We start from the raw sequence: 12,533 nt of genomic DNA on the forward strand, positions 1-12,533 counted from the left end.
AAACTGTGATTACCAACCCTCACTCACAGTTATGAGAGGTGATCCCCATTTGTTCCCAGGTCGATCTGTTATTTGTAGATCTGCAAGATTGAGATAAAACTAAAATCTTATACGTCCAAGCCGCGCGTTCGCACAACTGCTAGGGAAACATAAAAGGATATAAAAGACACACGTATTGCAATTATGGATTATTGGTACTGCCCTTGACAAATCAGAATCGAGTAATATTGTGTATTATTAAAAACTAGCAATGGTATATTGCAATTCTTGCGTTTTGATTGGTTAACTGGCAATGGTATATGAGCTCATATACCATTGACCACAAATATGGTAGCCGATACGCGTCAATGAAAACAGCCACGGAGCTCAAAAATTAATATTACAATTCTTTTGGGCGTTTTTAACAAAACAATTTTTCCACTCGCGCTTGTTGGATATGGATTTTTATAGCCATCCAACGCGCGCTCGTGGAATAATTGTTAAATATACCACAAAATAACATGTCAAATAAAGCAGCGAAATTGGAACAAGATAAAAAAAATTCAATACGAAATGTAGTCATTACGGCTGGCGATATTTTTTAAACCGCGACCAAAAAGAAATTTAAAGTTGTCCGTAATAGCAAAATAATATGAAGGATTTGGTTTTGAATTTAAAAGATAAGTTAAAAAATAAAACTTTCGAAGAAATATGATATCAAATTTGACGCCAAAATGGGCTACTAAAGCTAAAAAAAGTCCCGCGTGTTTACAAAAGAAAAATAGCTTTGTCGCCTGCTTAATCCCGTCCTGTTGAAACATTCATAACATTTTATTTGTTTATACTGAGATCTGACATTAGATGAGATGGTCCGAGTACGAGATTAGCGCTAGCGTTGTGTAAAAGAAGTAGGCAGCGGTCTTTCCTGTAAGTTCGCGTTAGAGAAGAGAGAGATAACTTCATTGTAACTACCTTAACAATGGGTTCATTTCGATATATAAAACTTCTTACATGGCGCTGAGGCTAAGGAGACTAAAACAAAAGAAATTTATCATTCAACCATAAACCTCGATGCAATTTCGTCTGTTTTATTACCTTACTCTTTGACTCCATGTTATAATTTTACTATATCGAAATTGGCCTACTCAATCTTTTCATTGATCAGTTTTATTCAACTCGACTCCATTGTATGATCCCAGCGGTGTGATTTCCATTTTATTCAATCATGATACCAGTGTAGTGAACAAAATTGTAATCTAACATACCTTAGCATTTTACTTTACATTTCTTGGACTGTTTGGATTTTCCCTCGCATTTCTTCCCGCTTCCTGAGGGGGGTGGGTTGGTGCAGGTACGGGTACGAGTTTTCTTCCCTTTACCACAAGTCGCGCTGCACGCCGAAAACTTCGACCACGCAGAGAATCCTCCATCAACTTAAATGGTATAAATACGTCAATCAATCAACTTGTCACTCTATACTATACATCACTTATCAATTTAACCAATATCAAGACGTGACGTGACGAAATATTGTTACTAGCTAGCAAGATTTGTATGTTACGCTTTCTTGAGCAGGTATAAAGGCTGTGTGAACAAATTAAAAGGTTGTTTTAAGTTTGATTTTTTTTTTATAAAAATTGGCAGAGAGCTGTTCATTTTTGTGCTTTATTTCAACAGTATCGGTTTCCACCTGACGGACATCGAGCACAAAATATCACTTATGTCAAAAAACGCTTATCCCGCACATGACTCGTCCCAGCCGATAGTCTAGCGTTGTAGAATATTCAAGTTTGTGTTATATAACCATAATCTTACGCCCAAATCTATCGCTTCACCTACCGTTTTTCACTGGGCAAGGGTCAGTGTTACACTCTTGCTCCTCCTTGTTGTTTCCAACACAATCCTTGCCGCCATGCGCCGGTGGGGGATTGGTACAAGTCCTGGTACGCTCCTTAATACCGCCTCCACACGTCACACTGCACTCGCCCCATTCTCCAAAGTCACTCCAGCCTCCGTCCACTACAAGAGGTCAATCAACAAATTGCAAATCGAATTTTTGGTTTCCAGAAATTCTAAAAAGGCCAATTTAACGTTCGGCAGGAACTGTAGAACGATAGTGCAATGCATTATTGACAACTCAACTGGTTTTCGATAAATCTCTGGGTTGATTTATTGATAACTTGGTTGGTGATATTGTTTTGGTTAACAGGCAAACCCTCAGAGCTAACAAAGCTAAATGTTTGACAGCCATTAGCCTGCGTAGCTGGCGGTATTGTTGGGTTTTTAAGCGCACAGGCAAGCGGCCAATCCTCCTCCCCAAGCCCCTCTCGGCTGCGTCCCTCGTTGTCGCGGCTTCGCCGCTTGCTTGTGCGCGCTTTAAACCCAACAATACCGCCAGCTACGCAGGCTACCTCTCGTCACATATTAACATTCAGTTACTTACCCGCACATGGGCCATTATTACATTCCCTTGTCTCTTTGTTGGATCCAGAACATTGTGCTCCACCATTAGACGGAGGGGGATTGCTGCAGGTACGCGAGCGTTCTTGCTGTCCAACTCCACAAGCAGCGCTGCATTCTCCCCAGTCACCAAAGTTGCTCCAGCCTCCGTCAACTACAACAACAACAAATTGCAAATTGAAGTTTTGGTTTCTAGAAATTCTAAAAAGGCAAATTTAACGTTCGGCGGGAACAGTAGAACGATAGTGCAATGCATTATTGACAACTCAACTGGTTTCCGATAAATCTCTGGGTTGATTTATTGATTCTTGGTTGGTGATATTGTTTTGGTTAACAGGCAAACCCTCAGAGCTAACAAAGCTAAATGTTTGACAGCCATTAAGGGAAATATTAATTTTGAGCATTTGTAACTGAAAGCTTTAAAAGACCATCGTCTTTTCGCAAAACGTTTCTTGCAAAACAAAATGCTTGAGATACTGAACGTTGTCATTGCTGAAAACGTAATTTAAGTAAACCCCGAGGTAGCTTTTAATTTGCTGCATCAGGTTCTACACAAAGTTGTTCTTAGTTTCTCTTCTTCAAATTACAAAAAGTATTAGCACTTTTTTTAACAAAGCCGTGTCAGACCGAGTACTTGGAACACTTCCAATAACAGTGTCGAAATCGAAAAACTCGCAAATGCTTTTTAAAAAAATCGAGTCATACGGATCGAAACCTCTCGTCTAGCCTGCGTAGCTGGCGGTATTGTTGGGTTTTTTAGTGCACAAGCAAGCGGCGAATCCTCCTCCCCAAGCCCCTCTCGGCTGCGCCCCTCGTTGTCGCGGCTTCGCCGCTTGCTTGTCGCACTTTAAACCCAACTACCGCCAGCTACGCAGGCTACCTCTCGTCACATATTAACATTCAGTTACTTACCCGCACATGGGCCATTATTACATTCCCTTGTCTCTTTGTTGGATCCAGAACATTGTGCTCCACCATTAGACGGAGAGGGATTGCTGCAGGTACGCGAGCGTTCTTGCTGTCCAGGTCCACAGGCAGCGCTGCATTCTCCCCAGTCTCCAAAGTCGCTCCATCCGCCGTTGACAGGAGCTAAAAGAAAATGTTTTCAACTGAACATCGTTGTAGAGTGTTGGCTTGAAATGTTTTTTTAATGAAGAGAGCAGAGTTTGAAATTAATATTTTACAACTAACTGTTGATCCATGTGGAAATGCTAATTACCTTTTTTCATCCTGCAGCATCTGAATTTTTCAATGCAGTAAATACTTTCGCAGGTGCTTTTGTAGACGCCAGTCATGTAATAGCCTGCCTGTTTGCATTCACTCCAACCCTTTTTGTCGAACGAAATGCCAACATCTTCATCGTAACAGTCCTCATAACTATCTGGGTGATTCTGTGGACGGCAACACTTTGCTTCTTCAATGTTATACAGGTTTGAATCATCAGTGCGATACATGCCTTCCATGTAATAACCGTTAGGACACAGTGCCCATATATCGTTTCTGCAAATAAAAAGAAATTTAGTCAAGAAGATCATAAAGATAGTCTTAATTTATGGAGAGTAACACATAAAAGTGGACATTCACTTACAAACCTGTGGCCCTCACGTAGATAAATTTAAAAATACAATATTTTATGATAGGTAAAAATTCAATAAAACCAAAAAAAATTCCATTTTTTAACTACAGGCTGTATAAAAACAGTAAACTGAGTAACTAGCTAGCTAGCTAACTAACTTACTAACTAACTAACTTACTAACTTACAATTTTACTAACTTACTAGCTAAATAGCAAACTAACTAACTACTAACACTAATAGACTACTTAGCTAACTGAAAATAGAAACGCTAAGCGTGAAGAGTTGGTTGGGGTGAGACTGGGTGATTGTCCTGTTGGATGGTTTATGTCATGGGTTGAGCTATTTGTGTATGGCGGCCCACGGGTCACTTTTTTGCACAAAATTTGCTTGCAAACAAAATAAGTTTTACATGCACTTTGATAATTAGAACTTTTTATTCAATACGTAAATTTTTATCATTTAATTGAAAAACAATAACTAATTTAATTATCAAAATGTCACGAAATGCACGTTCTTATTCTGTTTAAAGCGGTTATTTTTTGCTAGCTTTTTAGCAACCGTAACCTGATACTTTTGTTTGTTACAAAATACTTTTGGTTTTTGCCAAACACTGTAACATGATAAAAGTGTGTTTCTCAGTTTTGTAACATGCATGATACCTTTGTTTTTTTTAAAACGAACGTAACACGATACTTTTTTTTTCTCGAAAAAGCCATGTCTCCATTGAACACGCTCAATAGTCATTGAACGAAAAGTACTTAATAAACGATGTAATAAACGAATCAAATCAGAAACCACTTTCTTCGGGAAAGTTTTTTAAAGCGCAGTACACCTGTGGTATTTTTTCCTGTCAGAACTGTTCAACAAAGATTTTGTTCATTCACAACGTAAATTTTATTCAACAAACAAAAACTAATTGAGTTATCAAATTTCACGGAATGGCACGCTCTTATCCTGTTTTTGCTATCAATCGTAGTTGCTTTTAACAGTTCAGTTTTACCGGTTCATTCAATGTTTAAACGAGATGTTTTAAAGGTATAAACACAAACGCCACTTCTGAATTAAAAAATTGAGCAAGTCGCTCAAGAGACTAATTAAATTAATTGCGGTTTGAGTAATATTTAGGAATCTAAAGAAGATTCCTTTCCATTTCTTCGACTCTTTGTAAATGTACCCACAGTATTAACATCATAATGACAACATCGTTCCTTAAATCTGCTGTGTGCAAAAGCTTTATGTAACTTTTACCACGGTCAGGAAAGCTTGCCTCTTCAAAACGATTAACGCTCGAATAAGACGAATAACAATTTTATGTTGGGCCTTTTGCTGACAGCGTGTGCGTTGTAAGTAGGCGAGCGTTACGAAAAACACGTTTTTAATCCAGGGTTAATTCACACCTCACCAATGATTCCGCCTCCTACAAATCTTAAATCTTCGAACGAAATCGCTCACTACAAGTGTGTCAGATTGCTTCCCCCTTATAAACTACAATTTGATTGGTTCTGATAGTACCTGAAATCTGATTGGTGTGACAAACAAACATACTTCACTGACTGAATGACTGACTGACTGACTGACTGACTGACTGACTGACTGACTGACTGACTGACTGACTGACTGACTACACGGCCCATCACGCCGACTAAAAGCTATTTTTGAAAAAATAGCTCAAAACTAAAAAGATAAAAACCGTTAAAAAATAATTAACCTTAACAAACATAAATAAAAATCATCAAAAGCAAAAAAATTAAACAAATGACTTATAAATTGCTAAGATAGACAAAAAAGTGAACATCAAGTGTTCTGAAATGATAAAACATATTAGTTTTGAAACCAAGACGATATAGCAGAAAATTGGTCAGAAACAAGTCCACAATACTGTTACGTGAAGACAATTTTTTGCTCCAGATTTTATTTGAACAAATTTCGATTTATACTGTTCATATTTTTTTGCAACAAATGAAAAGAAATACACATTGTCAAATTATTGAAAATTCCTCTTTTAACCCAAAGCAATCAATCTTACAGCTGAACTTATCAAAATGTTGCCAAAGCGTATTGCAACAAATACAAGAGAAATTACGCTGAGTTTACTTGTTACTCCAGAAAATTTAAACTAAGAAGTGTTCTTAAAATTTGGCGTCTACCACATGTTTTTTTTAAAAAAGTTAAGGTTTCGTGGAAAAAGTGTACTCTGACCACGTTACTTACCCATCCAATACACCCCACCAATCTTCATTTTTGCAGGTTGCAGGTTTATTGGCATAACTGGGTTCACTTGCAAAGCAGCACCTTCCTTCTTCTATAAGCCAAAGGCCATTGTCTCCTGATGGATCGCTTCTAAACAATCCCCTGAGGTATGTATTGTCTTTGGCACACACAGACCACCCTTTCTCGTTAAAGCTATCCCACCAGTCAGCTGTCTCACAGGTCTGGCTAGCAGCAGGCTGGTACGGCAGCAGCACGTTGAGAAGAAAACTTGCGAACAGAAATCTCATCCTGTATTCACTCTCTGTGTAACACCTAAAGGTAAACTAGCTGAAAAAAGAACACTTTCATGAGAGCATGATTTCCAAAGTTCAAGGCTAAGACTTGTTTAATTCAACCGATAAATAAAGGTCTTACCTATTTGTCAAAAGATTTACTTAACTGGTGCGCTGAAGCCATTTGAAATGGACCTTATTACTGATGAGTTTAACGCGTGCAGAAGTTTTGATCTCAATTTAACTGGCTCAGGTTGACTTTTTAAAATCTCTTGCTTTGTGCCTTGGATAAATAATTAATTTCAAATTGCTGTTCTTTCTGAACACAAACGTCCGTATAACATTGGACCATGTCGGTTGTCGGTTAGATTTTTTTGTCGCTAATCGGTATTTTTGCCTCGTTTTGTCGGTAGTCGGTAATATTTTCGCCCTCTGTCGCTAGTCGATTAACCCCATTCAGACCCTCTTCCAAACTAACAAAAAACACTTCCCTCCCAGTACCCTCTCTTAACTGCATCGAGGCCCGCACTTTCTAACCTGTGGTTACCACTAGTTAATTACTGCTGAATTTCACACCGTCGCTAAACTTAGCCTGGTTTTGTTAACACAAATAGTGCTTTTCGCGCGCGCTAATTGGTTAACTCAGTGGTGATTAGCAAAGTACTATTCACCTTCGAACCGTTAAATAGAAACAGGCTGCCTTCGTGTATCGCTTTCTTTACCGAAAGTCATGTTTTAGTCCGCTAGGTTTTATACTTATGTGGTATATACTGCAACAATTATTCACCTCAGTGTCGATGAATGTAGTTTTCGCGGCTCCGTAAATATCACCACTATTCACCTCCACTTCGGTGAATAATTGTTAAATACTTCGTATAATTTCAAAGGTTATTATAAGAATTGGGGCATCTGATTTGGTCCAGAAACTCGGCTTATGATGCCATAATCACCCGCGAGAGGTGATTATAGCATTTGAAGGCTTGGTTACTAATTAATGCCACCTATGATATTCAATCAAGTAAAGATGGCGTCATTTGCTGAATGAGAATTTCGTTCATTTGTAATAAACCATCTTTTGTAATTAAATTTCTGAACCTATCAAAATTTTGTCCGTGTTTAAACAAAAGCCAAATTTGCTTCGAACAATAGCGGGAAAAATACAGAAGGCTTCTTTGTTTACACGTATTTAAAATAAATATATTAAAAGGACCGTTTTTTTTTTTCTATTTGACTATAAATCATTGCAAGCACCTGGTGCACCAGTAGATACTGATTTTTAATCTTCTTTTAAAAAACGCAACGCATTTCTTTTCTGTGAATTTTTGGCATTTTAGTTTTGATTTACAAATCAATTTCACTTGTATTGCTGTTTAATATATACCCGCTTTAACTTATATGCTGCATTGCAATAACAGAAATATATTAATTGAAGTCCTCGTTAGGCACAAAATTAAAATGGCGAACAAAGAAATCAATAAGCAAAAATGTATTTGTTCTCTCTCATTTTAACCAGGAAAATGGCAGCTAATTTCATACCAATAAATTGACGTCCTTGTTTAAAAATGAACACCCTGGAATTAAAAAGGCAATACTAAAAATTGTCTCTGTTTTTTACCCATTGCAATCAGAAAAATGCATTTAATAACAGAGGAACAATATAACAAATTTATGTCAATAACACCTTTATAAAAAGAACCCGCAAATGGGAGTGTTATTATTTTCTATCTCAACTCGCACAACTAATCGCATTTCGGCCAACATGATTTCCTATGACTTGTTTTGAATGACTAATTTTATTATCTTAAATTGTTTTTAGTCTGCCTTTCAAGTATTCCAACTTTTATCACTCATAAAGACTTTGATGACTGATTACCTAAGGGATAGGTTATTACGCGTTGAAACGGACTGAAGGTGTCAGGCATTTTTTAATTAAAGGTACACTTTACTGTAAAAAGGCATAAAGTACTTAATAATTCTTTCCAATTTGGTTTTCACAAAGAAACCGTTTGTGACACGTTCTTAGTAGTAATACGCCTTTTTCTAGTCTCAAACGTTTTGTAGACTCGTTGTCGTTTCCAAGACAATCTTTAGTTAAAGTTTGGCTGCACAGCTTTATTACTTGAGTTTGATTTTACTTAATCATATGTCTCATGTTGTTTTCTAGCGCACTTCTCACTTCTCGTAAAGTTTTCATACTCAAGTCCTTACATTTCTAAATTGTGTCATTTTGACGGTTGATTGATGGTTCCAACTGCCATTTTCTACTTGTCAATGCAATAAAGTCCCCTTAAATCTTAAATCTCCGTTGTGAGCAGGAGTGTCGCACTGATGAAAGCTCTCCCCTCCCTGCCAGTTATGCTCGGGTTCGAATTCCGGACCCGGCGTCATAGGTTGGTTCAATCTGTTGCTGTTAAATTGATCTGGAATTCAGGGCCCCACGGGCTTCGAGGTTTTTAATAATACAACTGTGTCTAAATTAAGGTATTTTATTTTATATTTTAGTTGTTTATTTATCAAGAAGTGAAGGTTGCTTTGTTTATAAACATAATTAGAGAAAATAGAGTACGAAAAACGGTTATCGCTTTTAAACTTGATAGTACATTTATGTTCTTTAGTCACCAGTTTCACTTCAAAAACTTAAGAGCCTAAAGACATGTGAAAAATTTCGAATAGTGATCCAATTTTGTTAAAAATCACCAAGCAAGTCTACTGAAGCGATAAACAAATGATATTATTGTGATGCCATCAGGAACTTAAGACCTTCACTTGAAAACATCATCAGGCTTATTTTTTCAAGTTTTGCCGTTGTGGACTGGAAAACACCTAAAAATTATTATTAATCCCTTCTTCATTCAACAACAATTTACTCTCTATCTCCATCTTGATATACTGGGTGCATTTTATGTACGAGAAGACATATTCGCCAATTTATCCGAAAAGCATTTAAATTCCCGTGACGGTGTCCCTAACTGTGAGTTTTTCTCTCTTTCGAATTTATCATCGGCGAACCTTAAATTGTTATAAAATGTTTTTTCGGATGATTGTAAACGTTTTTTTAACAAATTTCAGTGTATGAAAAAATGAAAGTTTCATAACAATGAAAATGCACATTTAACGCCAATTTTTCAGAAATATATCGACATAATGAATCGACGAAGCAATTATTCTTTTGAGAAAATCAGCAACAAAAAATGTCTCAAAAAATCCCTCTAACCTAAGATTCATAGAGATGATATGAAGATTAAGACTTACCTCGAGCTCTCGTTTTTGTACCGAAGTCTCCGATAAAGACTGGTTGAATGTAAAGAACTCGCCTTGCCGTGGGGTTTTTATTAGAACGAGACTCAATCGATTTCCATACAAATTTATTATCTGCGTGCTTTAAGCTTCTGTGAAGTGTTTCTAAGATACCAGACAGTCTTTTGATGCACTGAAGTTGTATTCAGGTATTGATTCCCGGGACGCGGCTTAAAAGGCCTGCAGCGTTGCCTGGAAAACCGATTTATTTTCAATTGTTTTCAGTTGGGTTTTCAAATGTAAAGAGGCAAAGTTCTAGTACTATACAAATGTAGAAGTGTAAAAATTTGTCAGTGTACAAATGTGAAGGATGACAGCGTATAAAAGTCTAATTGAATTAAAGTTGTGCGGTGTGGAGATGTACAAGCGTATCCTCACAAAAATAAGAAATTCTAGAACTAAAATGTTGTATATAACAAATTCCCAACTTGATTGCATTTAAGTTAGCAAGGTAATACATGGAACTGTTGTTATTACCAAGAATCCTAATTAAATGAGTGTGGAATTCATTCGTGTAGTGTATAATTGTTGATTTCATGTACGATTAGAATATAATATGTGGGTTAAATGTCGCTTTACTGTTCTCGTTTTAGTTGAAATATAGTACTGGCTGTATCGTTCATGGTATGTCTCTGCTAGCGAGCGGCAGTTTTGAGGTACTTGTCAAGCTGATCTGTTTCTAGGAAACTCATACTCAGCAACAAAACTACAAATTGCTTTTGACAAGCTGTTTACCACATAAAGCTATTACAGTTTTGGTCTTTTTAACTTTAAACTTGCTTGACGCTAGTCTTTTCCAGGAATTACTTACTTTTCTGTCTTAATTTCTTTTTAATGTTTGGTTTGTTAAGGCATTTCGCATGTAAGCCATGTCAGTTGATATCACTGATAAGACCTCTGATAACTAATTACTTTAATATGAGATCGCTTATTTCACGTTCATACGGACTGAACGTGTCAGAAATTTTTTAATTATTGGTACACTTTACTATGAAAAGGTACCTATTGTACAATACGGTTTTCCGAAAGAAACCGTTTCTAACACGTTCTTTGTTCCATCTTCGATCTTTTACCCACTTGTAAGCAACTTAGTATTAAATTATGGAAAGAGGTGTAGCAAGTGACATGCCTTTTCTTGTCTAAAAAGTTTTGTAGACTCGTCGCCGTTTCCATAAAAATCTTTAGCTATAGCTTGGCTGTATATTTTTGTTACTTCAGTCTAATTTTACTCAATAATGCTATTTAACTTGATGTCACTGATAAGACCTAATAACTGATGACAAATAAAATCGCTTATCTCGCGTTCAAACGAACTAAACGTGTCAGAAATGTAGTAATTACTGGTACACTTCACTAAAAAGGTATTATATAAGTACTTCAGTATTCTTTACAATTCGGTTTTTACAATGGAACTGTTGGTAACACACTCTTAGTTCAACCTTCCATCTCAAACTTGTAAACAACTTAGCAAAGGAGAAAAAATAATGAAAGACCTCAGCGTTTTGGGGGAGGATGGTTGAAGATGAATGGGAAACAGCTGGGTGGCAGTCATGGGCGAATGTCAGAGCCCTTGCAGCAAATCGTAGTGTGTGGAAAGAGAATGTCAACGTTTTATGTGCCTTATGACATGGAGAGATATAGGACTATAGGACTAGGATCTTAGATCTTAACAATCAGTTAAAAACGTGGCACTTCGCAGCTGACAGTTAAAATTTCGACCTATTCTCAGGACACTGTCACCAGTTTCTCTTCAAAAACTCAAGAGCCTAAAGACATATCAAAAAAAAATTAATAAAAGTGGTCCATGCAAGTGAAGTGATAAACAAGTGATATTATTGTGATGCCATCAGGAACTTAAGACCTTCACTTGAAAAACATCAGGATGATTTTTTCAAGTTTTTCCCTTGTGGACTGGAAAACACCTAAAAATTATTATTAATCCCTTCTTCATTCAACAACAATTTACTCTCTATCTCCATCTTGATATACTGGGTGCATTTTATGTACGAGAAGACATATTCGCCAATTTATCCGAAAAGCATTTAAATTCCCGTGACGGTGTCCCTAACTGTGAGTTCTTTTCTCTTTCGAATTTATCATCGGCGAACTTTAAATTGTTATAAAATGTTTTTTCAGATGATTGTAAACGTTTTTTTAACAAATTTCAGTGTATGAAAAAATGAAAGTTTCATAACAATGAACATGCACATTTAACGCCAATTTTTCAGAAATATATCGACATAATGAATCGACGAAGCAATTATTCTTTTGAGAAAATCAGCAACAAAAAATGTCTCAAAAAATCCCTCTAACCTAAGATTCATAGAGATGATATGAAGATTAAGACTTACCTCGAGCTCTCGTTTTTGTACCGAAGTCTCTGATAAAGACTGGTTAAATGTAAAGAACTCGCCTTGCCGTGGGGTTTTTATTAGAACGAGAATCAATCGATTTCCATACAAATTTATTATCTGCGTGCTTTAAGCTTCTGTGAAGTATTTCTAAGATACCAGACAGTCTTTTGATGCACTGAAGTTGTATTCAGGTATTGATTCCTGGGACGCGTCTTAAAAGGCCTGCAGCGTTGCCTGGAAAACCGATTTATTTTCAATTGTTTTCAGTTGGGTTTTCAAATGTAAAGAGGCAAAGTTCTAGTACTATACAAATGTAGAAGTGTAAAAATCTGTCAGTGTACAAATGTGAAGGCTGACAGCGTATAAAAGTCTAATTGAATTAA

The 12,533-nt window shown here is 36.7% G+C and overlaps 1 protein-coding gene across 1 annotated transcript; it reads right to left on the reverse strand.

Annotated features, from left to right (window-relative positions):
• Positions 1-1,245: 1,245 nt before the first annotated feature.
• Positions 1,246-6,514, reverse strand: LOC144636775 (thrombospondin-2-like). The gene is made up of 5 exons (XM_078495974.1): positions 6,228-6,514; positions 3,659-3,939; positions 3,352-3,528; positions 1,819-1,998; positions 1,246-1,412 (listed from the first exon to the last, which is right to left on the reverse strand). Exons 1-5 carry the CDS (start codon positions 6,512-6,514, stop codon positions 1,246-1,248), a joined length of 1,092 nt encoding a protein of 363 aa, XP_078352100.1.
• Between the last annotated feature and the right edge of the window lie 6,019 nt (positions 6,515-12,533).

Source organism: Oculina patagonica, chromosome 13 (assembly GCF_052425735.1).
Source record: "Oculina patagonica isolate OP01 chromosome 13, crgOcupat, whole genome shotgun sequence".
In the NCBI taxonomy this organism is placed as follows: Eukaryota; Metazoa; Cnidaria; class Anthozoa; order Scleractinia; family Oculinidae; genus Oculina; species Oculina patagonica.

Bases quoted from the DNA above. Each gene is read 5' to 3' on its own strand.
- LOC144636775 (XM_078495974.1), bottom strand. From the start codon at position 6,514: ATGAGATTTCTGTTCGCAAGTTTTCTTCTCAACGTGCTGCTGCCGTAC. The intron at 3,529-3,658 runs GTAATTAGCATT...ATTTTCTTTTAG, and splicing joins ATGCTGCAGGATGAAAAAAG to CTCCTGTCAACGGCGGATGG. The intron at 1,413-1,818 runs GTAGGTGAAGCG...ATACCATTTAAG, and splicing joins CCCTTGCCCAGTGAAAAACG to TTGATGGAGGATTCTCTGCG.